Source organism: Solea senegalensis, linkage group LG6 (genome assembly GCF_019176455.1).
Source record: "Solea senegalensis isolate Sse05_10M linkage group LG6, IFAPA_SoseM_1, whole genome shotgun sequence".
NCBI lineage: Eukaryota > Metazoa > Chordata > Actinopteri > Pleuronectiformes > Soleidae > Solea > Solea senegalensis.
This window is the reverse complement of record NC_058026.1, coordinates 24,720,608-24,748,313: the sequence shown is the minus strand read 5'-3', so window position 1 is coordinate 24,748,313 and position 27,706 is coordinate 24,720,608. Positions and strand designations below refer to the sequence as shown.

The window sequence follows — 27,706 nt, the reverse complement described above, 5'->3', positions numbered from 1 at the left end:
ACACACAATAAAGGGTGACTCCATTTATTACAAAACTAACTCTAAAGTTAAGCGGTCTCAATCGCTAATTTCAGCTCTTCTTCAATGCTACGTCGTTTCGATTTTTTTTAAATTAACCTCACATTTAGAGGAAACTAGATGATGAGTCATGACACATATGAGTGGACACAGTGGGACGGGTGACATCAACCTGTGTTCGGGTTTCAAAAACCGCTAATATCGTGGTAAGTCAATTTTTATACACAGTTTGCGGCTCCATGCTGTGCTTTCTTATAAAATACAGCTGTATGCACAGTGCAGTTCCCTTTCTGAGGTAAACAGACAAAGTTTTCCTGTAAGAGAAACTGGATCCAATCACAAGGCTCATAATATGAGATTAATGAACAAATACAACCGAGGACACTTCTGTCTGTCTCAGTGTCAAACTAGGTGGGGGATGAACAGCACTCAAGAAAACTGACAAAGGGGTTCCTCCTTTTATTTTTAAGTGTGCTTGCTGTTTCCATGGTAACCACATTTGCACTGAAGCAAGAAGCAACACTTTGATGTCACATGTGCAAATATTCCAATTTACGCAGCGCTGTTGAAGAAAATACAAAATTAAGAACTGGGTGCAGTCATACCGGTAATCTTGTCCAGTTCAGCCAAAGTCTCCTGGTAGGAGCTGATGATTCCTCCATATCGTGTTATCACCTCCTTCCTTAAGTTGTCCCAGTGAGGAGAAAGCTCCCCCAAATCCCTCAGATCCCGCAACCTAAAAATAAACATGGATTAATGAGGACCTTTGTGGTTTTCCATGAAACTTTATTCACTAGATAATCAATAGATTACTGCAACTTGCATGGCTGCTTCCGAACTCCTTTCAAATGATCTTAACGATCGTTAGACAATACCAGTGGCCAATCAAGAGTGTTTGTTTGGGTAGCGGCTGATTTTCTGCTAGGAAGTACAGCCTCATTCAGTGGCTCAATATTTGCATCTGAAAGGCGACATCAGATGGACAGATATTATTCAGTAACCAGCCCTCAAGCAGAGAAAGAAAATTGTGCCGATGATTTAGAAATTCATGGTTGAAGGAGGTTTAGCAGGCAGTGGTATTGAAGACAACAAACACGAGGTCACCTGCATTAGTTTCATGATAACGAGACCAATTTTCGGTGATTACACATCATGCATTTTGTATGCGCCAATGCGTCTTTAAATGAAACGCTGCATGTACAAATGCTTGTTGGTTATTGTTCAGATCGGGCATAATTGTCTGAATACATAATGTAGTAGTTATTTCTTTGTTGTAGTTTAACTACTAAAACAATACATTACACATATGTACATTTATTTCTATCTTTATATATATGTATATATACACACATGTGTATATATATATATATATATATAAATGAAATGGATTGTTTTAGTCACTGAAATACAACAAAGCATTGTTTATTTATGGAAAATATGTTGGGTGCAATGTTCACTGCAATTAGACAACCTCGTTTTTGCAAATGAACACCAGAAAGCTTCAATATTTACAAGAAAAAAAAAAAAAAAATCTAGCCTTAGTGTGTCGAAAGGACTAAAAAAAATACTAAGACACAAACACTGTAATCACTACACTTTTAATGATGCATTCTAATAAAAGCCTTGAGCAGAATAATTTAATGGTTAGGACCCTTGTTTCTGAAGATGACGGCATTAACGGAGATTATCCAGCTTTTGAAGTATAAGTAGAGTTGCTGCACATTTCTCCCTGGTTTCAATCAAACATATTGTTGCTAACCACTTAGGATGAAGTGGCCCCTGGTAATGCAAATGGGCAATTTTAACCAATCGTGGGGTTATGTTCTCTGATTTTCAGATTTGTATCAGAAATGTTATATGTTACTGCGTTGATGTAGTGCTCTTAAAAAGGGAAGCAATTCACAACAATCTACTGCTATTTTGTGCACATACAGTGTCCAAATGTCTGGACGGACGTCAGGGCGGGTGAACCTCTTGTAAGTCATCGAGACTGGATACAATAACGGATAAAAGACGTCTGCTTGCTGAATGAGCGTGATGAGGCAGTGGGACGGCACATATAGAGATGTAATATCACCTGCTTCATCAGAGTTCTATTATCTGGTAAAATGGGATAAGACTAAGTACAGGCTGATTAAGTACATATATGCTTGATTACAGCTTGGGTCACAGTGTCAACCAGGTCTTTGGCTTGACATCAAACAGAAGACAGACATGATCAAATTGTTTAATTAACTTGAAAGTACCTGATTTTATGTATGTGTAGATGCTGAAATTCTGGATCTTACTCCGTCCATATTACCTTTATGTTTACAATCCCAAATCTGAGTATACAAGATGTCACTTGACGCCCGAAGATTATGCTTGTATGCACATAAAGACTCAGATTTATGTAGATATCGTCAGATGAATGTCAAACCCCCCACGTTTACTATTCTGCACAGTGAAAGGCCAACCATCCAAGTGATGTACAGTAGCAATAAGAGTTTATCCCTTTTTACTTTGATGTGGGTGTTTATAGGTGATTATTAGATGTGATAAACTGCTTGGTACACTTTTGCTGCTTCCCGTTGATAAGAACAAGAGACAGAAACACGGAGGAAATTGAAGACAAGTGAAATGGAAAACTATAAATATATCAAGAATGAAAGGACAAAGAGAAGAAGAATACAAGACATACAGCTGCACAACAGCACAGTTTTCTTACTAACATTTAAGGCAGCTATTAGAAAAAGAAAACCAAGGAGAGACACTAACCAATGTGTTGAAATGTATTTGGACTGATGACTGAGAACACAAAGGGGGAAAGACCTGTCTCGTGGGCACCTTTATTTCACGGTGCATTATAGTGCCTCTTCAATTTAATCACAGAGGGCTTTGTGTGAGGTGTCAATAAAAGCTGCGTGAGATGACTGAAGAGCAAATGTCTCCTTCACAATAGATGCAGCTCTTTCCAGCAACCACTGTCATTAATTTGATCCCTAATGTACAGAACAAATGGAAACAGTGAGGACTGATGTTAAAACGTCTCTCACAGGATTTTGACACACAGTCACAGCACGCGTTTAGGAAATATGAAGGGAGCAATTTATTCAAAACCACACGTCGACAAGTCACACATGCATTTGTTATCATTACACACACACACACACACACACACACATTCGCTGGAGGAACGGACCACCTCTGTGTGCACAATGGAACACGACTTTGGACGCTGATGTGAACAAACAGAGGGAGGAAACATCTGAGGTTTATCACCGCGAAAGCAAACTAAGCCACCCACACCTACTGTACACCCATCCACCCACCCACCATCCACCGCTGCGCTCAAAACTTTGCTGCACTAACTGAATCATTAAAAACACACAGTTAGCACCAGTGTGAAGCTGGCTGACAGGATCCGCTAAATAGAGAGGCACCGTGGAGAAAGACAACATTTAAAGCGGATTATAGGAGAGGTGCTTAAGCGACCAAGCTGGATATATGGTTCACATGCCTGTTAATAAACAAACGTGTAATGTAGTCATGGTTTGGAGCCTGCTGAGTGCTCATGAGCTGCATAATACAGATAAGACTTTTAATAAACATTGTATAATTGTCTTCTAAATTTAGCTGTGATTTAAATGTTCAGTTTGCAGAGCTGATCGTCTTTTATTTAAACAGAAGGTAAGGTTAGAGACATCAGTAATGATTCTGTGATTGTTCCTGTGTGTATGTGTGTGGTGGGGTAATGGTGTGTGTCTTGTGCACATGAGCGTGTCCTTAAACTCACGGTACATGGTGATTACAAATCAAAAGGTGCAGGAACTAGTACCAGGCACAGGACCAACTAAACAGACATTCCAGGCCTTCTTTTGTCCCCCAAAATGGCCCTGGCTGCTTGGGAGGTAACACTTTCATGTAGTTAGGAACCATTAGGCTGGACCGTGCAGCATTTCAGCATTTCATTTCATTTGCCAGTTTTAAAAACCTAAAGCAGCAAACCAAACATGGTCATTAATGCAGCGCTGAGCGTACCTGGTTGTGCTTCAGTGTTTTATTTCAGCTGACCAGTCTCAGTCTCTGCAGCGGCGTGTCAAGTCTCCTCGTTAAAAGTCCAACATTTCATAAGCTTTGACTTTGCTTTGTTTCTCGAGCTCGTCTCTTAACAGCAGCGCAACATGAATCTGCTCATATTTACTGATGCGGTTGTTTTGTTATGAGTCATTTTTTTTGAGGGAGTTTGTGTGACCTGCACTGACTTTAACCTATCACAAACAGTATTTATTAGACTGGACTTTAATTGCAGTGATGTGGACGCTTTTTATAATTTTCTACTTTTCCCCACAGTTGCTCTATGTTTTTGTAAGTAATGTTCGAAACATTAAATAACTTCTCAACTTCTAAATGTCACAGTTTATTCAATACAGACAGGGGACGGATTCCAACTAAGCACATTGTTACTTGTGGCATTGATGGCAAAAATGCTCAGCTAATGACTAAAGTGAGTTTGTCTGAAGGACAACTGTTCTGCTGCATTTTGGACAAAAGAGCTGCTTATGGAGTGTTTATTGCCCCCCAGAACTCAGGGACCCACTTAGTTGCAGTTATTACCAGTTAACGTGCGTTAATGTTCAAGGATTCATGAGAGGACTGGGAGTTGATGTACATGTGGGTTTATGAGTGTGTGTTTGTGTGAAGGAGTAGCAATGCTTGTCGTTTTCTGGACCCATGGGCATAGAGGCTTCTTTTAAAGTGTTCAATACAGGCAGAACTTTGAAACAATCCTTTACATGGGTTTGAAAGCTATGCAGGTAATGGCTAACTATAATAGAATAGTGGGGATTGCTTGAAGACAAAAAGTATTGTGTTGTATCTCCATTTCAATACTAAACGGGCACTAGAACACGATTAGAACGAGTCACTAGTTTGTTCAGAATCAGCTGTTTATCGCGGATGACGGATCGTCCTACGTGATTTTCGTATTCCTGTAGCAGCCTCGAATCGTTTTTTTTTGCTGCAGTGAGATCGACGGGGAATGTGTCAAAAATGTCACTTCCACGGAAGCTTAGCTTCTCTTGGAATCAATGGGTGGGTGCAGACACTGGGCTTCTGATGATTGGAGGAACTGTCTAAAAGGCGTGACCAGTTTTTGATTGACAGCGTTGCAGAAACATACGCAACAGCGGAGCCTTTTCTGCCTCAGTCCTGTGTGGATTTGAGACAAATAGCTGCTCGAAATAGACAATATTCGTTTGTACGAACACACTGTAAATAAAAACTCTAGCATTGTAGCATTTCAGTTTTACATAATTATCGTTTCCTTGTTCTAGTTGTTTTTTATGTCCATTTATGTATAAATAACTGGACCTGAAACGAGCGTCCCCTGTTTCAAAGACCAGCAACCGCCACTGATGTACAAACTGAACACAAATGAGGTCCCATCTTGGATGGGGGTGCTACTTTGAATTTTCAACAGTCCTCCATTGCACACAAAGGAAAGACGCGAGATGGTGTAATGTGAAATGCGGCAATGACATTAGGATTAACAGTGTGACTCCACAGATGCTCACCTATTCATGTCCTCCTGAATGTAGAGAGAGAGCAGCTGTTTGGGGACGCTAAAGGACAATGTGCACTCTTCCATTTGTTCCCGTACTAGCATCCACTTGTTGTCCACTGTTTGAAATCTGTACACCTTGCATACTGGGTTCTTGAACACTGAGAAAGGCAGGAAAGGGAAGGAAAGAAAGGTAAAGTGAATGATCTGACACAGTTGAAAAAAACGTCACGTTCTCTAAAATACTCTATGCCTGAGAAAAACATTTTGATCCAGAACACCTTTGACAAATGGCAGCCTCAAGGACACCACAGACAGCAACTCTTCAAAAGCCACACAAGGTATGAAACACAAATTAAATTCTATAATCAATAACTGTGTCTGCCATAGATAAGGTATTTGTCATCTTTTGACGCCTTCCCGCTCTCTTTCAACATCAGCGGCAACACAGGAGCCAAGCAGCCAGAAATGCTCAACCATTGTCCTGTTATTTGTCTTATTATTTCCCTATTTTTATTTTAATTGTTTGTTTATTGTATGAGAGTGCGACACAGAAAGTTTTATCATTCTAAAACTTACCACCAAACTCTTCTATTAGTCTCATTTCAAATACAGCCTAGTCTTCTTCATTTTTGCAGAGAGTGGCTAATAACAGCAATCGCAGTCTGGAAATGAAAAACAGCTCTAATGCTCTTATCTGCATGCTGGCAGCAGAGGGCAAGAAAGCTGTGGGTCTTGAACAGTGTTTATTACTCGTTCTTCCTTTTCTCTGCCACAGTCTGAAAAGAAGTCACTCAATAAGTAAGAGCTGAAGCAACCCGGGCAGAATGCTGACAATCTCGCTTTAGGCATTCAAACAAGCGTGGCACCATTAAAATATTTTTGGTTGCAATCAAAAGCAAAAGTACAGACAATGCTCACTTTGGTGACTGCTTGGCACTGTTTCTGTCTCCTGGCCCCAGCTTTTCCAGCATTATTTCCAAGTCATCTTGTCTTAAGCAGCAACTTTACACATTTGTCCTTGAGTGTTTAAGTTAGATGATTGCTGCCAATATAAGTGCGTTTAAGGAGGCTCACTTAAGTGTTAAGTTCTTATGTAGTAAGATGATAACATTGTGCAAACAGTTAACAAAACAGTCAGGTGTCGAAATGAATGTACTGATGTTTGGATGTTAATCCTGTACATCTGGACCAGCTTTGTTGTTTTTATGTCTGTCTAATTCTGTAATCATTGGTATTTGGATTACAATGCTGTGACTGAATGTTATTAACAAGTTGTCAATAAGTAACTCATACAACAGTGTGTATGTAATGCCCTTTAATAAACCTGGTATAATAGACCTTTTTCACAGCAAATATGTTGTGACATTAACACGCTAAAGTTGCTAAATATTTGACACTAACCTGTAGAAGCTGTTTTTCAGCTGCATGTATGTTTCCTGGATGTGTTCAAACAACATATCTAAGACAGCGTGAGGCGTTTCACTAACATCAGCTCTTATCATGACATGTCTGTCTGCAAGAGAATCTGAGTGAATGACCATATCTATGAACTAATACGATTTCATGCACATCCAACGCCTGACAGTTTCATCCTAAATGCATTGATGCAAGAGCATTATGGGATGGGAACAATGCAAACGTCCTTTATTACCGTGAACTTAATAACAGTATTTTTGCTTTAACTTGACTGCTAGGAGCATATTGTAGCTGAACATAGACACATAATACATTTGTCACCCCAGGTTGTTGAAAGTACACATCAAAAAATTGACACATGGAATGATGGTGTTTGTGTTTCGGGTAACTATCCACACAATTTGATTCAATAAGGAATACTATGTGTTTAGCACTTAAGCAGCATAAATATTCTGTGGGTACTTTATCTTCATAAAAAGCTTGATTTGTTTTCCAAATATGAGGATGAAGAGGAGGAGGTGAAGACTCCAACTTCGGCGGGACGAACAACATTTGCTGACTTCCATCCCCATCAGAGGATTAACCTCTGACTCTCCACCACCAAACTGATCTGACTACCAAGCAGACGCTTCTGTTTGCCTTCTTGACACCTCTTAAGAAAATGACTTCCCGAGATATGCCGTGCGTGGGCTCCGCTACATCTCTGCTCTCCGTGCGCTCATTTTGAAAGCTAATAAAAGTGGAAGACTAAATTACATTACTCAGTCTGATGGGGTCTGCAGGGAGGGTATTGTTTTGACGGGGCTGCAGATGTGCACCTGCAAACATGGATGCAGCTCATGAGCTGATCACAGATGAAACAGTAAGCGTCGCTGACACCATGACAACAGGCGTGGGGGGACTTGGGGCTAAAAGAGGAACGGGATGTGTGGAACAAATGAATGCATGGGATGAAATAAGGAAACCAGCCCCAAGTCACCTCCGATCACAGACTGGTCACACAGCCGGAGTTATGTCCTTTCCTGGTCTTCTAAGTGTTTTTCCGTCTCACTTACCAGTGAAAGGGCTACAATTCTGAGCTGCGGTAAATTAGTCTCATGCAGCTTTATACCTTTGCTTTACTTTGGTTAGTCCATAAAGAAAAGATTCAGTTCACCACATCATGAAATACCTCCCACTGCTCCTTCTCACAGCGTGAAAGGACTTAAACTTAATCAAATGAGGAAAAAATACATCATTTCTACAAGAGGGATATATCAGGGATATGTTAAACCTGTTAGTGGGACGGTTTATTGAAGGACATTTCAATGTTTATGATATGCAAATCCACATCAAGTTTCTTTTGGATGAAGGGAAGTTGTTCTGCACTGCAACTGAGATCCTGACTCTTCTTCGTTAAAAATGTTAGATAAAAAATACAAAGAAGACAGAAGTCAGGCATAAATTGTTGAAACACTCTCTTAAACCTTTGATTGTTGTGTTATTCAGCGAACAAAAGGTGTCATTCCAGGTGGAATGAATCATACCTGGCCCTGTTGCTGGGTTATTTTCTCTGTCAAAGCAGACATGTGACGCAGACTCACAGACCAAGGGACACTGGAAAGGATAAGAACAGAGAGAGAGAGTTACTAACAGCAGAAATGCTAAAGAGCACAAAAGTGCAGCCAGACAAAGCTGAAATAAAAGTAGTGTCTATCAGATGAAATATAGACAAAGACCAAACTGTAGTCAGTAGCTCCTTTAGTAATGTGTGACATTCAGCTGCACTGATCCAAGGTGGCTCTCAAACAAAATCCATGATTCTATTCAAATTAAACTTAAATGAAACATCGTATATTGAGCGTGTTCACACCAGTGCTATTTAACACAACGCTTTTCAAATTAAGCACAGATACAAAGCCTGAATCAATATTTTAATTGCTGTTTGATTTGCACTTGCTGCAATAAGGTAATTTAATTTTAACACCACTGCCGTTACAGGGATACAAACTGTAGCCACAATTAAAGACGAGGCCCACAGGAAACCAGCAGAGATGTGTCGTCGTGATGTCCTTCTTTTCTCTTCAGATGTGGACGCATGTTTCATTTCACAGCAATCACTGATGTCACAGCAGGTGACAGCTGGAGGAAAACACCCGCTGTGACAGCACTGATTGGGTGGTGGGTTAGTAATTTGCCATCTAAACTGCATTTCAGTCTTCATTAATTTACCATGCTGTACCTTCCTCCCCTGATGGGTAATGTTAAATCACTATGCACTGACAGACACGACAGAATGATTCTAATACATCAAACAAATGACGTAATTAAATGTAATAGTATAGTGATATTTCTGTAATAGGGAAGTGATATTATGGTGGTACCATTTTATTTCTAGTGTTATTACCAAGTAATAATTGATAACAACAATGGAAAATAGGAGAGGAGACATTTTTAACAATATGGTTATCATCAATTTTGATTGACAAATAATTTTAACATAGTTCCAAGAGAGCTGATGAAACATCACACAAGCACATATACAACAATTATAACAACAATGAGTTCAACCTTTAAAGTCAAAGCTTTTATTTCACACCTGAAATTGATTTGAATTTCATTTGCTAGTGAATTCCATAATTGACAGCCGCTACGATTCACTAGTTGCTCTCTCACTGTTGGGTCTTTTGATAAAACTGAAGAAGAGGGATTCAGGGGCAAGATAAGTGACATATTTAAGAAAGCAGCTGTCAAACCCTAGAACATGTTATCTTTCCAATGTATGAAAATGTCCATTATTGTTAGTGGTTAATTATATAGGGAGGCTAGATGTCTGATTTGGGGTTTGGGATGTTTGAGCTCAAACTGTTATACAATAGGAAAAATGTGAGAAAATCAAAGAATGAATAAATAGCAGAGCAGCCTGAGGGCGTATGTAGTGCCTCATCAATTACAATAGTTAGTACTGTTTGTTTTAAACGTTTCTCAAATTAGCGATGATTATCCACAATCCATCGTAGGACTTTGAAATCACAGACCTCCTGTATTTCCTTTTTTTGCATGGGGACATTTTCTATTAGAGAAACACAAAGAGATTTTTTTTTGTCGCATTCAGTGTGTCAAATACCTTTTTCAGCTCTCTACGACAATAACCACATACAAAGAGGACTCGGCTTTTTCAATGAACTATATTTTGGTGTAAAGCCAAATAGTTTTTTGATGAAGAAGTTGATTTGCCTCTAAGTAAAGCAGATGGGTTGCCAGTGCCACCACCTTCTCAAGCACCTTTGACAAGACGAGAAACAGAGAAATGAGCTGGTATTTATTTTTCAGGTCTTCTGCTTTATAAACTGGTATAAAACCGCAGCTTTACGAATATTTGTTCTAATTCGTAAGTTAATGAGGTGAGTCTGAGGTTTAAGCAATATATGAGTATGTTTCTTAATCAAGTGTCCAAATTATAAATGTCCTTTGCCTTGGAGTTGGATAGTTGTTTTTCATAATTTCTTCATTTTTTGCCTTCTTGACCTCTCGTTTCTTGTTTTCGCTGTTTTGTAACTTCGTTACGCCATTAATTTTGAGTTCACTCTTCAACTGATTGTATTAAGTATGTGTTAAATCTTGTAAAATTATATTTAAATGTTCACATGCAGTTTACAATTGATAATTATTAATAAAAAAATGGATCCTTGATTTAAGATAAAGGTAAAGAAAAGCAGAATTCTTATTTCGACAACAGCATCCATTGACTTTGCCATCTGAAGTAACTTTAAATAGCTGATTTTATCAGCAGCAGTCAATTTAGAATGGTAATATAAGCCCTAGTTTGACTTTTTTAATATATGAAGTGGGCGTTTTTAAAGGCCATTGATGTAAAGGGGCCTTAAATATTCACTTAATAGCTACATATATGATACTATGCTTAAACTTTGGGGCTAACACTGTATGAAGAAAAATCTGAAGCATTCTCAGAAATAGATTATCTATGTACAAGACCTATAGTCATAAATAAACAGCTGGACATTAGTCTGATAGTGCAGTACTTAGTCAAGTACGTGTCCTCAGAAATGACCTAAACTAACTAAAGTAACAATCCCTTGCATCTGTTCATGCAGACACTGATGCTGAATAAAACAGACAAACTCCCACAAAAGCTCAGAGAGGAACCAAGAGCATTTGGAAAATTCAGTCAGAGTAAAAGGCAAGTCTATGATAATAAAAGAAAGTACTAACAATGAGCCAAAGACCACAGCTGTGAAAGGAGCCCTGTTTTAATTGTAGGCAGTAGACAGCATATGTTCAATGACTCTTTGATGACTAAAATATGTAAAGAGATTAGATCAAAGGTGACCGGAGTCTCTTTATTGTTTGGGCTCACTGTTTTTGTGGGGTCAGTGGGATATTCATGAGCAGCATCCACCCAAACAATGAGAGGGAATGATGAAACAACGCCCACACAAACACATACAGTACATGATTCAGACTCACACACACACACACACACACACACGACTGTGGTAAACTGAACTCCCCCATAAGTGAGTCTAGTGTCCCAAGTCAACCCTCCCTAGATTTTATCATATTCCAAGAAACACAAGGGGATATGTGCTGTGACAACACACGCACACGCACACACGGCAACATATTCATCATGGCCGCATGGGCAGATTGTCAGTGACACTCTGGAGCCTAGCAGGGACCCTTCCTGCACCAGAGATGCCAGAGATGAAAGCCAGTCAGCCATGTAGAAACTGTTGGTCAATTATGTAAGAGAGTGATTCACTCACACGCACACGCACACACGCACACGCATCATCACAAATCAACAGGAGACGAGAAGGACTGCAAGTCTCCATGTTGCCTGACGAAAAAAACAATACATCTAAATGTTCCTTCTTAACAGATCAAAAACAGTCGTAGTCTTTAATACTCCACTGCTGGCTCTACAGCACACACTCGCACTCAAAACAAATCTGCGTCCGCTAGGAATGGATAGAAAATCAAGAGTACATACAACTTCATTTCTGGTTTGGTGGCACCCCATTTGGAGGAAATAATCTTCAGGATACTGTTAAATTCTGACAGGGAATATTCTTTCTGCCTCTTTCTCTCCCCTGATTATGTGAGTTGCTAAAGAGCCGAGTTAAGCTGTAGTATTGTATGAGATTAGAGAGGAGGAGGGGTAAGGCAGCAGCTGCGAGAGAGGCATCCGGCAAAAATCAGGTTTGGCAACGGAAATCCAACTTGAACACAGTTAAGTGTATAAGAATGGTAATTTGGTAGTTTCTCTCTTTAATTAATCCCTTTGACATGCCACAGAGAGACAACACAAATGTACAAAGCACACACACACACAAATCCTCATTGGGCTTTCCTGAAGTTTATTTAATCTGATTGGTGGACTTGAGCAGGGCTCGTCTAATCCCAGCATTAGCACAAGGTATCTGAAGCATGGAGGCTTGTGCTTCACCCTGTTTGTTTTACCTTGTGTGATGGAACGTCAGTGGCGATGTGGTCAACCTCCTCCATCTCCCCCATCTTCAGACGACTCACCACCACAGTTCCAGCTGCACACACACCATCAGATGACCTGAAAGGAGACAAAAAATTAACTCTTTTATCTGTTGAATTAAACATCAGTTAAATTGAATAATATCCCCCTCCCCCCATACACACACAACTGCCTAAACCTCATATCTCTATTTTCAGGTTGTGGAATAATAAACTTGGTTGACTTAACAAATGAAATTGGGATATAAATGCTTGCACTATGGCGATTTTCTTTTTCTGACAGAAGAGTTCTGCATGCAGACTAAATGAAAGAAGCCTACACTCCGGTGAGTAGTTGATGGTGAAGGAAGGAATGTTTCATTTCACCGTCCAAACGGCCATCTAATAAGCAAGACTGTGTCTCCCTGGCAGACACAAAATGTATACTAGAGTTTTCATATCAGGAGGCCAGACCAATCACTTTCCAAATCATGGAGAGATGATTAAGGAGCTGATAGAAAATCTATAGTATTGGCAGCAAGACAGACAGTCTCAAATGAAGAAAAATGGCTCCTGGGCAACGCACGACCAAGTCTGATCACCTTAACAGACCCATCCCTAATGTGCTCAGTTCCACTCCAGTTGAAGAAAATATTGGATGGTGTGTGCCAGCTAATGGTGTAAGGACGGGGGGTGGGGCACAGATTACACACCCCTGCCTGAGGAGGAAAAAAAAAAAAAAAGCAATGATGGTGAAGGAAGCAGAAAGGACGCTTTCAAGACCAATCCATCTTGGTCGGATATAAGGAAGAAACTCTACCCAAGGGAAAAGAGGAGAGAGAAGGAGACGTGTTGCAGAGAGGTAGGGGAAGAATGAGAGGGAAGATGAATGAGAATGAAAGTGCAAAGATTTAGAGAGAAGGAAAAGTGTCTGTAGTGGGACACAGAGAGCTTCAGTTAGTGCTTAATGTCTTACAGTAGTCCCCAAGCAGAGAAAATAACACGAGTTGGTGTTTAAATCTAATTATTGTCCCTTGCCAGACACCTGTCTGAGTGTTTACTCCCCCATCCCCTCCCCCCGCCCTTCTCCGGATTGAAGCGCGCTGAAAGAAAGTCACCCTGACTTTGAAAAATCAGTTTGTACTGAGTGTGTCCCAAAAATAATCGAGGGAATGGAGATAAACATGCATCACATTCAGTGAAAGTCCTCGCACAGCAAACGTTAGGGGTTACAGTGGCCGTGTACTCTGCAGTAGACTCTGTTCCGCCCCATCTCCAGGTAAACACACCAAAGAGGCTTTTTCAAAGACAGTTTCACGATAATTGATTCATTCCTTTGAGAAATACTTTTCTTTTTGTATTTGTGGCAAAAGCTAAACTCAGACCCTGTTTAATAATCGAAGAAAACAACTTCTCTGAAGCTCCTTCCAAGAGGCAGGGATGACTATCCCTGCAGCCTTGTTTACCACCATGGGGCAAACGGTTGTGACGTCACCCATAAGAATGTTGAACTCCTGTTTTAATGCCTCCAGAATGGAAGTTTTCGAAACAGGGAGTTCAGAGGCTTCACCTGCAACCATGTCACGGCCCCTCCCTTGCCTGTCAGGGGAGGATCATTATGATTCTGTCACACACTATCCTCGCTCTCTCTGCTCTGCATTCACACATATTTGCACATACACAGGTTATCATACACTGATCTGCACACATTTCCACTTTTGACACACTCACACCCCATTCTTGATCATTGTTTATTTGGTTATACTATTAGTTTGGCCCATGCCTTACATGTGTCCGTCATTGTCGTCATGGGCTAAGAGCCAGCTTGTGACAACCACGACACCAGCTATCAATCACACTAGGGTCCACTCATATTTGCTGTACTTTATCGCTTATTTTCTTTTAAACAGGAACATCATTTACATGTTCTATTGAGGAAGAGCTGAAACTAATGATTGAGACCATTCGCTCTTCAGAAAAAATGTTTACTGACATTTAAAATCAAATGACAAGTGGACTCATTTTCTCCAAGACTTCCACTCAAATGGAGTTCTTCTTCTAATGGAGTCACCACATGATGGCTATTCAGTTTATTTCTTTATACATATATTTTAAAATCACCGCAACCGTCATGTGGAGGATAAAGCCGTAGAAGATGGACGGATTCTTTGTGTGTTTTGAGCATTTTAGGCTGCATACAAACTTTGCGGGAGCTGTAGATAAAAATGAAGCTTGTGTTCCTCTTCCATTGCTCTCTCTCTCTCTTTCTTTCTCTCTTTCTCCCTCTCTCTGTCTGTGAGAGTTGGCAAGGAAGCAAACCTGCAGATTATTCTTTGCCTGCAAGCCCTTTTTTTTTTGTTTAATTTAATTGGCCAGGCATCTCGTTTATGACAGCACCTAATCGGGTGGCTTTGTTAAAGTGACAAAAATAATGTGCTAAAATGTCTGCTGTGCAATTTGGTGCAATGCATAAATAACTATTTACATATTATTTTATAATTATTTATAAAACGCCTTGACATTTCTTTATCTGGATAATTTCTTATTTATAAACACATTTCCCAACATTTGGACATGCAGTTCAATTTGCTTAAAAACAACAAAAAAAAAAAACAAGAAAACATATTTGCAGCTCCACAATGTAGTGACCTGGGTTTTAGTTGAAAACAGAGGAATAGTTAGAGCCTTTAAAAGTATATTTTATGACTTTCAAAGACTCTGTGTGGAGGCAGCCGCACACATGCTCTTTAACTGGCCTTAGTTTTTGCTGCAGACGCTGTTCTATACTCATGACTCAATGTAAAACAAGTTAATTCTGGGGAAAACAGACATGCTTTGTACAACAAAATGTTGACTGCACTAACTGTTAGAAGCATTAAGTGCAGTGACATTCAGCAGCACCTTATGGATTTAACAGTCTGTCAGGTTGCAGTTAGTGATCCAAAGAAATATGACAACCCTTACAATGAGGATGAATGTATCTACAGTGGTACTTAAAAGGGAAACATGTCCACTGGGACGTCACACATTTTCACAGTGTGTCTTAAAACGTAAAAGAAAGACACTAGGGATTATGGCAATTTTAGCACAAGTGTTGTATTTGAAATCAGCACAATGGCGGCTGCAACATAACCTGACAGATTTTTTTTGTAAACATATCCTTCACAGCTGAGCTGGATAAACAGGACGTGAGTAAAGCAAATCAGTGACGTGCTATCAGGGCAAGAAAAGCAAATGTGCGTTTACATAATAATGCTTATGTTGTAGAATAATAATAACAATAACAACATTATTTGTTTTGCTGCCAGCCAAAGGCAGGAAGGAACATTTTTCAGAGTGATGCCAAACATACGACAATTGAGATGTTTCCAGGAGGTCTCAAATCCAAAGCCTGTGGGTGGCGAAAGTTCAAAATCAAAAATGTTCAAAGCAACAATACTTCTGGGGCCATCAAGTGCTTTTCTCTGCATGGAAACTCACAGAGGAGGACACTTGACAGCTGCAGAAAACATGTAAAATGCCACTGGAATTTCCTCTTCAAACTAAAAATACACAGCACGACCTGGAAAAGCGATTTTGTTTTGTCTCTGCCTTTGTCCACATAATATTTGGCTGTTGATTGATAATATTATCATGGCTTCTCTACACTGTGTGAGGAACGGAGTGGTAAGGGGAAAACAGTTGCCATGTTTCTACTCAGACAACAAGAATGCGACAGCCTTGAAGTATAGCACTGAAAGTGTAGATGGAATTCTTGACCTATATATAAAGCTGGACCGGTGAGCTAAATATAGAGCTGGCTACTATTCACCGAGGACAGATGTTCGGACACGGGACTGTAATAATGGGGAAGGCCAGCTGTCTGAAATGAAACTGCTGGTCCAGATTTTTATTGGGGATGGATGGCATCATCAGGTGACTCAGCAGTAAGTGCATATATTGCAACTTGAGGACTGACTCAATCAATAAGAGTTCCAGTGTGTAGCATTTTTCATAGAATCAGCAGGGGAGCACTCTACACTAGTCTGTAGTACTGAAAAATCTGCCCTGGTTTTCTCTTAATGAAAAAACATACATTCAGAACCTTAACTGAATGCATATCAACCTGTGTATGAAGTATTAGAGTTTTACAAAAGTTGTGTAATGCAATAAACTCTGGCTGTTCTTCTTTATGTTACATTCTCAATGGGAAACACATTGAAGTTGTATTGTCTTATAAATAACTTGGTTTCTGACTTGACTTGATGACAAGCTATGCTTTCAAAACAATATCAATAAAGTCACGCAGTCTTTGAACCAAAATCTATCTCCAACAAAAACGAAACATGACTCCCTTCAAATAACAGAAAACAAATTGTTCAGTCACGACTACGGTGATGTAATCAGTTTTACATTCCTCAGTCTCCATTTTGATCACTCTGTCTGTAGATTTATCACCGGAGACAATTTCAAGACACATGGTTGAACCCTTTACAAACACATTGTATTCAGTGCATTCAACTCATGTACAAAGCACTTCTTTAGACTATCTCTCATGTCCCTGAAGCTAAAGATTCAATTTCACACTGTACCAGGTCACAAAGTCATCTGACACTTGAAAACACTTGGAAACTTTTTCTTTTCTTTTTTTAATATGTACGGCAGAAACATAGACAATCAGAAATAAATGGATAGATTCTCTCAAATCAAACTCGTTTTCAACAGTCCTGGGCCAGTGTGAATGTGTGTTTTATTTATTAGATGTAATGTTGCAGGATGACCTTCAGAAACAGAGCTTGCTCTTGTTGGTCCTTCCCTTTCCAGCAACAGTGTGTTCCTTTGTGACGTTTGTACGAGATATTTGTGTGAAGGTTTGTTATGATTGATGTACAAATTTTAGAATTATGTGGCACCTCAGTGACCTTGATCTTTGAGCACCAAACTCGAGTTCCGTTAGCCCTTGCATTCAAGTAAATATTTTTTTGTCATTTGAGAGGAAATTCACTCACAGCATTCGTGAAACATCATACGTACACACAGACAGCGTGGACATTTTTAATAATATTCTGTTTGTGCGTCCATGGACACACAAAGAAACAGAGGCGAATGATGCCTGACATACTGACTCACATTTGCTTTATATGCAAAACTCATGTCCTCATCACTTAAATCGTGGTGTGGCATACATGCAAGGCATGTGAGAAATCAACTTAAAAATGACTGTCCATCGTTTTTAAATATGCAGGACAGTGCTAAAATACTTGGATATGTTGTATTAAGTGGATATGGGAGATGGATGGATGGATGGATGGATGGATGGATGGATGGATGGATGTTCTCTGTACAACACAAGAATACGCCTGGCTTTAAACACGGCCATTTCCATTACCGTCCTGGATTTCACTGCTGTTCTTCATCCTTATATTCATCCAAAATGTGTATTTTTGAATAAATAAACTGATTTATGTTTTTACTCTTTACAGGTAGCAATGTGTATGTTTTTATTGCAGCTATATTGTATATACAGTACATGCTTTCCACTAGCATTGCTAATGTTTGATGACGTGTCACTGTAATATAAATACACTTTTACTGTACAGTCCCTCATTCCTCACCTCATCTAACCAAAACATGCTTCACACAATAGCTCTAATTATAATTGCAGCAGGTTTCAGTTCAATCTTTCTTACCCTGTGCGTGTGTGTGTAGCGTCACATTTACATTGAGGACACATGCACAGTACTTTTTTTAAGATTTCTGACAATGAGAGTTGCTGGCATACAGCAGTGTAAAGTGCTTGAAAGGCTGAATGCAGATCGATGACAATTGAATAAGGGTGGGCGGAAGTAATGGTTGAGTGGGAGAGGGCAGGTGGTGCAGTGACACGAAGTGTACTGTACACCCGGATGACGACTTTCATCATCGCTAACTCAATAAACACTTCATCATCAATACTTCAGTGGGGTCAAAGCACTCGAGCACACCTCACTGCAAAGACTAAACAAACAAAAACTAAAAATAATTCTCACACATCAGATTGTGAAAAAAAGAAAGTCAAACAGTCTTCTTCTTAAGTCTGAACCAGACAGATGCAGCAAATGGCTCCATTAGGGATCATAATTATTTTTAAACAATCTGTAAGAAAGGATAAATCTCTTCATCTCTGTCAAACAGATGGTTTTTGTGCTGTTCTTTAAACAGAAGCCAGCCAACAGCAGCAGTCGCCAGCATACTTCTGACAAGCATGCACTTGACTGGATGAGGAGGATACGAGGTACGTTTTGTGAACAATAACTTGATGAGAAAGTATAATTCTGGAAAGTTTTAAAAAACTATCTCCACGCAGACAAATGTTGAAGTAGTCTTGGTCCATATTTGCACAAAACATCCTCATATCCCGTGACCATTCCTGAACATGCTTGTATAAACTGGGGAAGGATTGGTTCCGGGCTGCGAGCCATGAATTCACATTTACACTAGTTCCAAATAAAAATCTGACTGATCTTCTCAGATTTCACTTCTCAAATGTCAAAATATCAAGTAGAATTTTTATGTAGGCACATTTATTTATGCCCCCCAAAAATCCATAGCCCCAAACTGTTACTGTCCCCAGCTCCAACCCATTAGAGCCTCGATGTCAGATTTTGTGCAGCTGCCGTTTGAACCTCAAAAAAATTGCACAATTATTTTCAAGGCAGAGTAGTCACTACTCAAAACCTCACATTTGATGTTCCTCCCATTGAGTCTATTGAAGTCTAATCCAACCAAGAAACTTGATCATACTTATTACGCTGCTTTCCTGCTCCTACATAGTAACAAATGGTGCAATACAGTTAGACTATATCCTGACATTATACATCTAAACTCTTTCCTATATCGTTTGTCTTGTAACTGTCTAGACAAGGATCTGTCAAGACGTTGTCCTCATGCAACCAAAAAGCCCTTGCAAACAACACCTTGTGGCTTGATAAATAGATTATGTTGGGTCAGATCAATGTGTCTTACCATGTGTGACCTGGAAGACAAATTTAAAGTCCCCGTGTCTCCCCACAGGAGAAAGTGTTAGTAACCACCTTACCAAATGTGAGTTGCTTAGTGCAGTGGTTCTCAAACTTGTTTTTGTTTGAAGAAGGAGAAGAAATCCCCCCCCGACTCCCCCGAAATTATAACAATGTGTCAATTATAACATTTATTGAATCAATATTAGAACACATGTTTCACTTTTCTTTCAATAATTTGTAGTGCAAATAACATTTTTGCTTTAGTAAAACAAATAACCTCAATATTGCTTTGTGAGAAAGCAATTTTCAAACAAAAATATGAAATGTGCAATTATAACTATAATAGTGTCATTTTTTAAACAATAAATACATTTGGATAACAAAGAATACTTTACCAATATCAATAATGTGCTGTGCAAATAACATTTTTTTGTATTAGCAATACAAATGTTGTCCCCGTTTTGAGACTTTGGTGGCATTTTGTCGTGAATCATTGTTCCGTTCGGCTGACGTTGGCTTGTTTCTTTTCGCCTCTGTCAGAAACTTCTCCATTAACCAAACCTTGTCTCCGGTGTAGATTTTGTTGTGGTACGTCACTTAAATTAGTCCGGGTTACAGCGAGACCAAAAGTTCCACCTGCTAAACTTTAGTTAGGACTTAAAAAAAAACAGAACTCGTGCCCCACCTGGAAAGTCTCCACGCCCCCCCCCAGGGGGGCCTGCCCCACAGTTTGAAAAAGGCTGGCTTAGTGTTTGAAAATTAGGTTTTAAATCAGCTTCATTCTGAGATGGTGGACCATATTCTGGTCCACTACTCACTCAAGTCAGAGCCAGAGTCCACGAACGAAGTACAGAATATTAATGTAAATGCTCCAGAACTTCAGTAGTATAACTACCATCTAGAGTTCTCAACGGGCCTGGAAATTACAACCCGACCCGGCCCTTGGGTCTTTAAGCCTGAACCCGGCCCGAAACCGGCACCCCAACCCCATTTTGCTGGCAGTGATGTCTGATTCGTTCTGCCCATAGCAGCACAAGATGCAGAGTGGGATATATGTCCACCTCCAGTTCACGCTGAGAATCATAAAGGGCTCCAGAAATGACACTAACATGCCCAAAGTGTCGGGGGGTTACACATGCAGCGGCATCAGGTCTGCCCCTCTCCAGATTTACTCTTCACCATACGTGAACAGCGATGATTCACAAAAAACAACATATAATTTACAACCTACAAAACTTGTGTTTTATGTGCGAAAAAAAGGAAGCCAGAGGCCGGACCTGCCTCATTAAAATGACACACAGGGAGAAATCATGAGAGCAATTCCTTAGTCTAAGTGACATGTGATTGTTTCATGCTGCATCATTACTGAAGTGTTACCTGGAAAGTGAGCCATGAGGAAAAGCACTTTCATGAATGACACCTGGGGAGGAAGCACTAGCTTTACCAGAGTCCATATACAGCTTTGATTGAAGCAGGTGCATGCACATGACACAATGGGCAAGTAGTTGTGTAAGGGAGGAAGAAAAAATAAAATGCAGTGTGTGTGTGTGTGTATGTGTGTGTCTGCGAGAGACAAAAAGAGAGAGAGCGAGAGAGAGAGGAAGTAGATGGAGAGTTTGTTTGTGGTGGGATGGGTTTGTTAACATCGGTAAGCAGTAAATGACAGGTGAACTCTTACTGTAAGGAATTGAATTGTAGGAAGGGAGGAGGGCCATGGACCAGCTGAGCTGGGTGGTAATATAACAGCACACTCACACACACACACGCAGTCTGGTTTCCATGACTTCAGAGGACATTCAATTGAAAAACATCTTTTTCCTGGAGACTTACTATAACCTTAAAAATAACTACTACTGGCCTAACTCTAAACTCATCCGAACCAAACAATAGGTCTTAACCTTAAAATGTAATAATTTTAAAAAATAAAGGAGTGGAAGTATGTTGTGGGCACCTAAAAGAGACTAAGATGTGTAAAAGAAATGCCTGCATGTCTATGGAGAATCAGTCACGGACGTTGGTTAACTCACTTAGCAGCAACCCATAATCCATGGGGAGTTTCTAGGTATCAGCTCAAAGTTGCATTTCCACGAGCACATGGTACCGGGTACTTTTTTTAGTATCTGCTCTAGCAAGGTTCCAGGCGTGCTGAGTCGGAACTATGCATGACGTCGCCAGACTGTCGGCCATTGATTGGTCAGAGTGCCGTCACAGGCAGAGACGTCCCACAAGAATCAGTGTGCGTGCCGAACTATAGATCGGTTAAAAAGACTTTACAATCACAAACCCTGCCGCTGTATTTCAGTTCAGTGGCTGTGTCAGATGGAGTCTGTGCTCCGGTCGTGGAGAAAGTACTGAAAACAACTTCTTCTTCTACAAGTCACTAGTCACTCGTTTGTGTGTCGTGTGTAAAACAAAGTCACCGCAGTTTCAGTCAGCCGTGCAGTGATGACTCCACCCAAGTTGAGTAGGTACAGTACAGTTGTAGTGGAAACACAACCTAAACCGTGCCGAGGTGAGACGAGGCGATCTGGGACCATAGTGGAAAAGGGCCAACAGACAATACATGAGAATGATTAAGAAGTGAATGCAAAGGGAAACCTTTACTTGGCATTTGCCTCTTCACTTCTTGGCAAGCTTTTAATATATGATCCAACATCAACATGCCACAGAATTTATACTCTCTTCTCTCTCTCTCTTTTTTTTTACTTCAGCTTTAATTTAAAAAATATCAAACACGAATTACACCCCCTACACACTAAATTGCGTAGTTATGGTAATTAAAAAGCATTGCTACATTGGACAGCCTTATATTTAATTAGAAAATGATATACTTGTCTGAAGTAGTTCATCTCTCAGGTGTGTTTTAATAAAACACAAACAACTACACAATGCCTAACATAACAGAATCGAGTTCATGAGTACAAGTGGTCACTGTGAATTGGGATTACCAGAAAATGGAATACTATGGGGATGAATAATTTTTGAGGAACTAATAAATTAGTAATCCAGAGCACTTTCCAACATAAGCTCCTATCATAGTAAGCAGATGTGACATTTAGCCTACTTGGAGGTGTCAGGTCATGGTTCCACTTTGTTGGATCCAAAGTGGTTTAGAGAAGATTCTACTGGCAGCTCCCAAATGACACAACGCTCCTTGGGACGAAGCAACTGTCAAGAAGGGTTGCTCAGCTCAGGATCCAGCTGATGGAACAGATGTTTTAGGCTGAGTAAGGCTCTTGTAGGCAAGGAAGGAGTTCAGAAAAATCTACTATCTCTGCTGGTTTGTGGGTCCATTAAAGTTAGGGTGGCCATTTCCATATCACCAAAACGGAGGACGCACTACTACACAATTTTGTCCATGATAACGATGATTCTCTATTTGTATCACGAGGAAAAAAGTATTTCTTCACAGGATTTGTATTTATTCACAACAAGACATCTGTTTCAAAAACTGAGATCTGAGAACTGAGAACAACACCTTGAAAAATGCAGTCTTGACTTGCACACATGTCAAGGACTTGAAAATGAGGCAACAATCTATGCTTCTCTTGAATCTTTTCAATCAAAGTATGCTTATTTGAATGTCTGCTCTTTCCTGGCATCATCCAGGAGTTTTTTTTGTTGCTAATGAACTCCTGGTACATGTACAAGCTTCTCGAAAAAACATTTATGGGAGAGGTACCGGCATGCTCTTTTGACCATTTGTTAGCCACAGTCTGTGCACATTTCTGTCTATGTTTTTAACCAACGATATATCAGACGTATTTGATTAACACTGCTTTCAGACAATTACTTGTTAGACCATAGATCTTAGGGCATTGGATGTTATGCTGCGTTCTAGTGCAACTCCAAAAGGGAAGACAACGGAGTGTCCGGCTGGACAGGGTATTTAAAATCTGACAATCAGACTGTCCGGCCTAAATCCGGGCGTACTGTGTGGCCACCCTAACTGTAGTCAATGCAATGTATTAATTTTTAGCTTCATTTTTAATTTAAAATTTAATTTAATTTCACAGAATATTTCCCACCTGATCTGCATCACTCCTGTTTCCTGAGCTAAAATGACAGTTTTATCTGGTGGCTTGAACCACAACATTATAGAATCTATATAATGCAGCGTATGATAATATTTGTATTGGACATAAGTCTCTGTAAGCATGGGTTCAGATAATAACAAAAAAACAAAATGCCCATGCAGGTGGATTACAATTTACTAAATATTTGACCTTTTCAAAACATCTTTGTGCATATTAATTATTTACATGCAGGAAGATGGAAAAATGTGGGTCAAGTTTAAAAACAGTAGAATTATCTTTTATAAAAACACGTACACTGTGCAGATTGAGATCATTACAAAAACATTTTTCTCCAGAGGCTCATTGATGAAGGAAGCAAAGGGCCGCACAGTGAATTATGACAATACATCAAAGAGATGTAAAAATAGCTCCATGAAACAAAGCCATGTGTGCTGCAAAATACGCAGTAGTGGTGGACAGTTTTTTTTTGTCGCAACTCACAGAGACATTACATTTTAAAATAAAAGCCAAGCTGTGTTTCATCAAAACTTTTCAATATAAACAAATGTCAGTCAGAGAAACACTGTGATGAAGTCCACTCTCAGTGTTTCTCAGTGTACCTGTGTCACCAGGCAAAAACATACACAATGTACAAGTGACATTACACTGTTTCTGTTAATGAAAAACCAAACAGAGGCAGAATAAATACATCATTAACAACAACAACAACAAAATCACCATAGGTTACATGCTGCAGATCCAATATGGATCTCATCATATGTCCATATGTGCCATTAGTAGCACATGTGGCAGCACAACCTTATGTTCATATAATGCTGCTTCTCATTGATTTGTGGGGGTCATTTTGCTCTAGTGTGGTCTAAGGCTGCATCTCCCTTAAAAAGCCAAAGTCACTTTCAGAAAGAGTAAGAACGGTCAGCGCCACCTCTGGTATCAAAACACTCCTTTGAAATGAGGTAATGTGAGGCAGCTCAAGATTCAAGGCTGTGTTGATGTAGGTCATTGATATAGACAAAGCAGTTGGTTATCATTCTGCATGCGCTCCCTCTCAGGGTGTTAAAAGGGACTGGAATTATGTAAACTTCTCCCTGGAAAAGACTAACATGGGACAGCACAGGAATGTGACCTTTGTGCAAGAAGAGGAATAGTGGATTTATGAAAGAAACTCTGTGCTTCCTTCTCTCCTCCTTTTAGGTGAAATGAAATAGTCAAATCCTCAGGCAAGGTATATCCTTTATATTTCCCTTTACTGTAGTTATACCACTTCTCCTCTCACTTCCTCTCCAAAGTCCAGCCCAGACACACGTTCATGGTGCAGTACGCCAATACTGGAAGATAAATATTTGACCTTGACCTAAAATGAAGGTAGCAGTTTCGGTTTGGACTTTGCACAGACACAGTAAGTCCTAATTACTAAAACATGAGACAGCTATTTAATGGAGGATTTGGCAACGCATCCACAAACATCCACAAACTCCACACACACACACACACACACACACACACACTGAAGGACCAGATCCAACTGACCATTTATGCAAATTTGGTTGAACAAAATAAGAGAAATGAGAAAAGAGCAGTACATCCTCTCAGTGCAGCCTGACTCACAGTTTACTCCAAACAGTGTCAACACTTTGAGTCGATATCAGCTTCTTGTTATGCTAATGACAGATACATGTCACATTGGATATGCAGCATGCATGATTGGACAAACAAACATAGTCGTTCTTGTTTGCTGAGATGCTCCAAAACAACAATGAGCTGGTTACTCTTGAGATTTGGCAGAATCAAAACAAAAACAGCAAATACATCTTTCCAACACAAGTCTCTCAGCTTGGTTCATAATCAATATAGAATTGCACTGGGTGTAATGTAACTGCAGTGAATTAAGTTTAGGCAACAATGTTATACGTTTATATTAAAGGCAATAAAGCTCTCACAACAGTGAGAAGACGGGTGATGAAGTTTAAAAATTCAATAAAAAGTTATTTGAATCTTGTACGGAAAACTGCTACTTGTAAAATCATGCTATTACAAACCCTGAAACTTAGTGGGCCTTGTACAGCTGTTACATTTACATGTGAATGTGTTTGGCTGATTAAACTGCACACTGACATCTCCCTCACTCTTTAAACTTTGTGGGAGAAAAGACATTATTATCATCCTCAAAGTTCCTAAAAGATCTGGAAACGTAACTTAATTACATGCATTTCTTCTCCTTCCTACAACTGTATTTAAGTCCTTGAAACAAACCTGGTCCTTTTCAGCAACGCTCTCACACACACACAGGAGACAATTGCACCTGGTGAAACATTTAATACTTGAAGCAGCAAAAATGATCAGGGAACTGGGTCGTCAAGGTCACTACAAATGGTAATTACATGGTTTGTATTTATATGGCACATTCCACACATCCATGTGCTGTATCCGTCATCTTTCATGAAGCAACGTGGGGTTAAGTGTCTTGCCCAAGGACACATCGGCAGACTAGCAAAGCTGGGAATCAAACCCACAACCTTCAAGTTGAAAGACAACTCGCTCTACCACTGAAGAAATACATTACTGGTCTCACGCACACACAGAAGTACAAGCATATATCGATGTGTCTGAATGTGTATGTGTGTGAAATGTAATGTTCTTTTACTGAAACTTCTATTTTTAAACAAATGTACACCTCCATCTACAGCTCCTAATGAATTAGGTTACTTAAAATTAATAATTCATAATTACAATTCATTAATTAATTAATTATAATAACATCTTGCACAACACACTGCACAAGAAATACAAACGTTTTAATATTAAAACTTTCTACTGCATTGCATTGCAGTTGAGAATATTTTGCATGACCCTCACCTTCTCTGGTGCACATGTCACATACAGTAAGTACAAAAGGAGAGATTGCATTGCTCTGGTACATTGGCCCTGCTTCAGTGATGGAAAACCACAATTCAATTTGAGAGCCAAAAATGAGAATGGCGACAAAAAACAAATACAAACCTGTGAGATATGATTGTATGCACATTCTCTCGCTCTGTGTGTGTGTGTGTGTGTGTGTGTCTCTCCCTGGCTCGATTATGTCCCCATTACCATCCTCTCATTATTTGGACAAGGATTTGGTATGATGAGCTATGCCCCTAGCATGCCTCAGCATCATGTCAGGCCACATTTATTAAATCTCTCTCCTCCGTCTTTGGCGTCAACCACAACATCCCATTTTCTCATCTTTCAGACGTAAATGTGTTTTGTTGCAAAGACATGATGTATAGACAGACAGAGTCTGATGAATGATTGACCTGCACTAACCAGAGCACAATCATCTTCCTCCATATCAATGTTATATTTATTAGCTCCACATGATTGTCTTATCCTGATGTTTCTGCTCAGTCTATTGTAATAGCAGATATTCATGGCTGGTAATTGTGACAGCTTGTCAGAGGCATATATTCCTTTTCCCCGCCAGTTTTTCTGTCTAAGTTGCATTTTGATGCCATGGTGCAGCATTTGCTAAATTCATTATTTTCACATTCTGCCCATGAGCCTTTATGCCTAAGGGATCTTACAGATTATGCAGAAGAGATGTGTGCGGAAAAAAAGGAAACATTTTTAGTACTGAAGGATGAAAATGAGGAGGCCATATGTACATTTATTTCAGCTCAGCTGTAAGTGGAACTTCACTCTTTTACACAGAGTGCAGATGTGCGGTTGTGCATGTGAATTACAGTGTGCAGTTTACTGCACGGCGTAGGCATGTTGTGTGTGTGCTTTAGCGCATGCAAGGTAATGCAAAAGTAAGGTCGTTCCACTTGCAATGAATGCAATTATTTGACAAATTCACACGCACACACACACTCTTCCAAAATTGCCCTCCATGTGCAAGCTACAGATAAAACATTGCCCAACAACCATGAGCTCAACTGCTGTGGCCTTAAGTGTCCATTTAACTTTCCCCACCACCACTGCCTCGGTACATATGTCCCTCTTTTCACTGCTACACTGATAAAAGATTAGGGCACCATAAATAAAGGCATTCATATGTTTAATAATTATGACCCTTATTTCTTATTTTCAGTTCATTTTCCCTTTTTTTTCCTCAAGAAAATTAGCAGTTAATGACTTCACAGTGAAAAATGGTGACATGTGTGAGTGTGTGTGTGTGTGTGAGTGTGTGTGTGAGACCGCCACAAGGGAGACAAGAATCATTCCTCTGAGTAGTGTAATTAGTGATACTACTTTACATA

General features: G+C 39.7%; 1 protein-coding gene across 4 annotated transcripts in view; it reads right to left on the bottom strand.

Annotated features, from left to right (window-relative positions):
• inpp4b (inositol polyphosphate-4-phosphatase type II B) overlaps window positions 1-27,706 on the bottom strand; it is a 124,728-nt gene that overhangs the window by 41,403 nt on the left and 55,619 nt on the right. For all 4 annotated transcript variants that reach the window (XM_044028724.1, XM_044028725.1, XM_044028726.1 and 1 more), the window contains 4 exons: window positions 12,443-12,548; window positions 8,506-8,575; window positions 5,574-5,721; window positions 624-754 (listed from right to left, as the gene is read on the bottom strand). In XM_044028724.1, coding sequence (XP_043884659.1) covers window positions 624-754; window positions 5,574-5,721; window positions 8,506-8,575; window positions 12,443-12,548 — 455 coding nt within the window. The remainder of the gene's footprint in view (window positions 1-623; window positions 755-5,573; window positions 5,722-8,505; window positions 8,576-12,442; window positions 12,549-27,706) is intronic.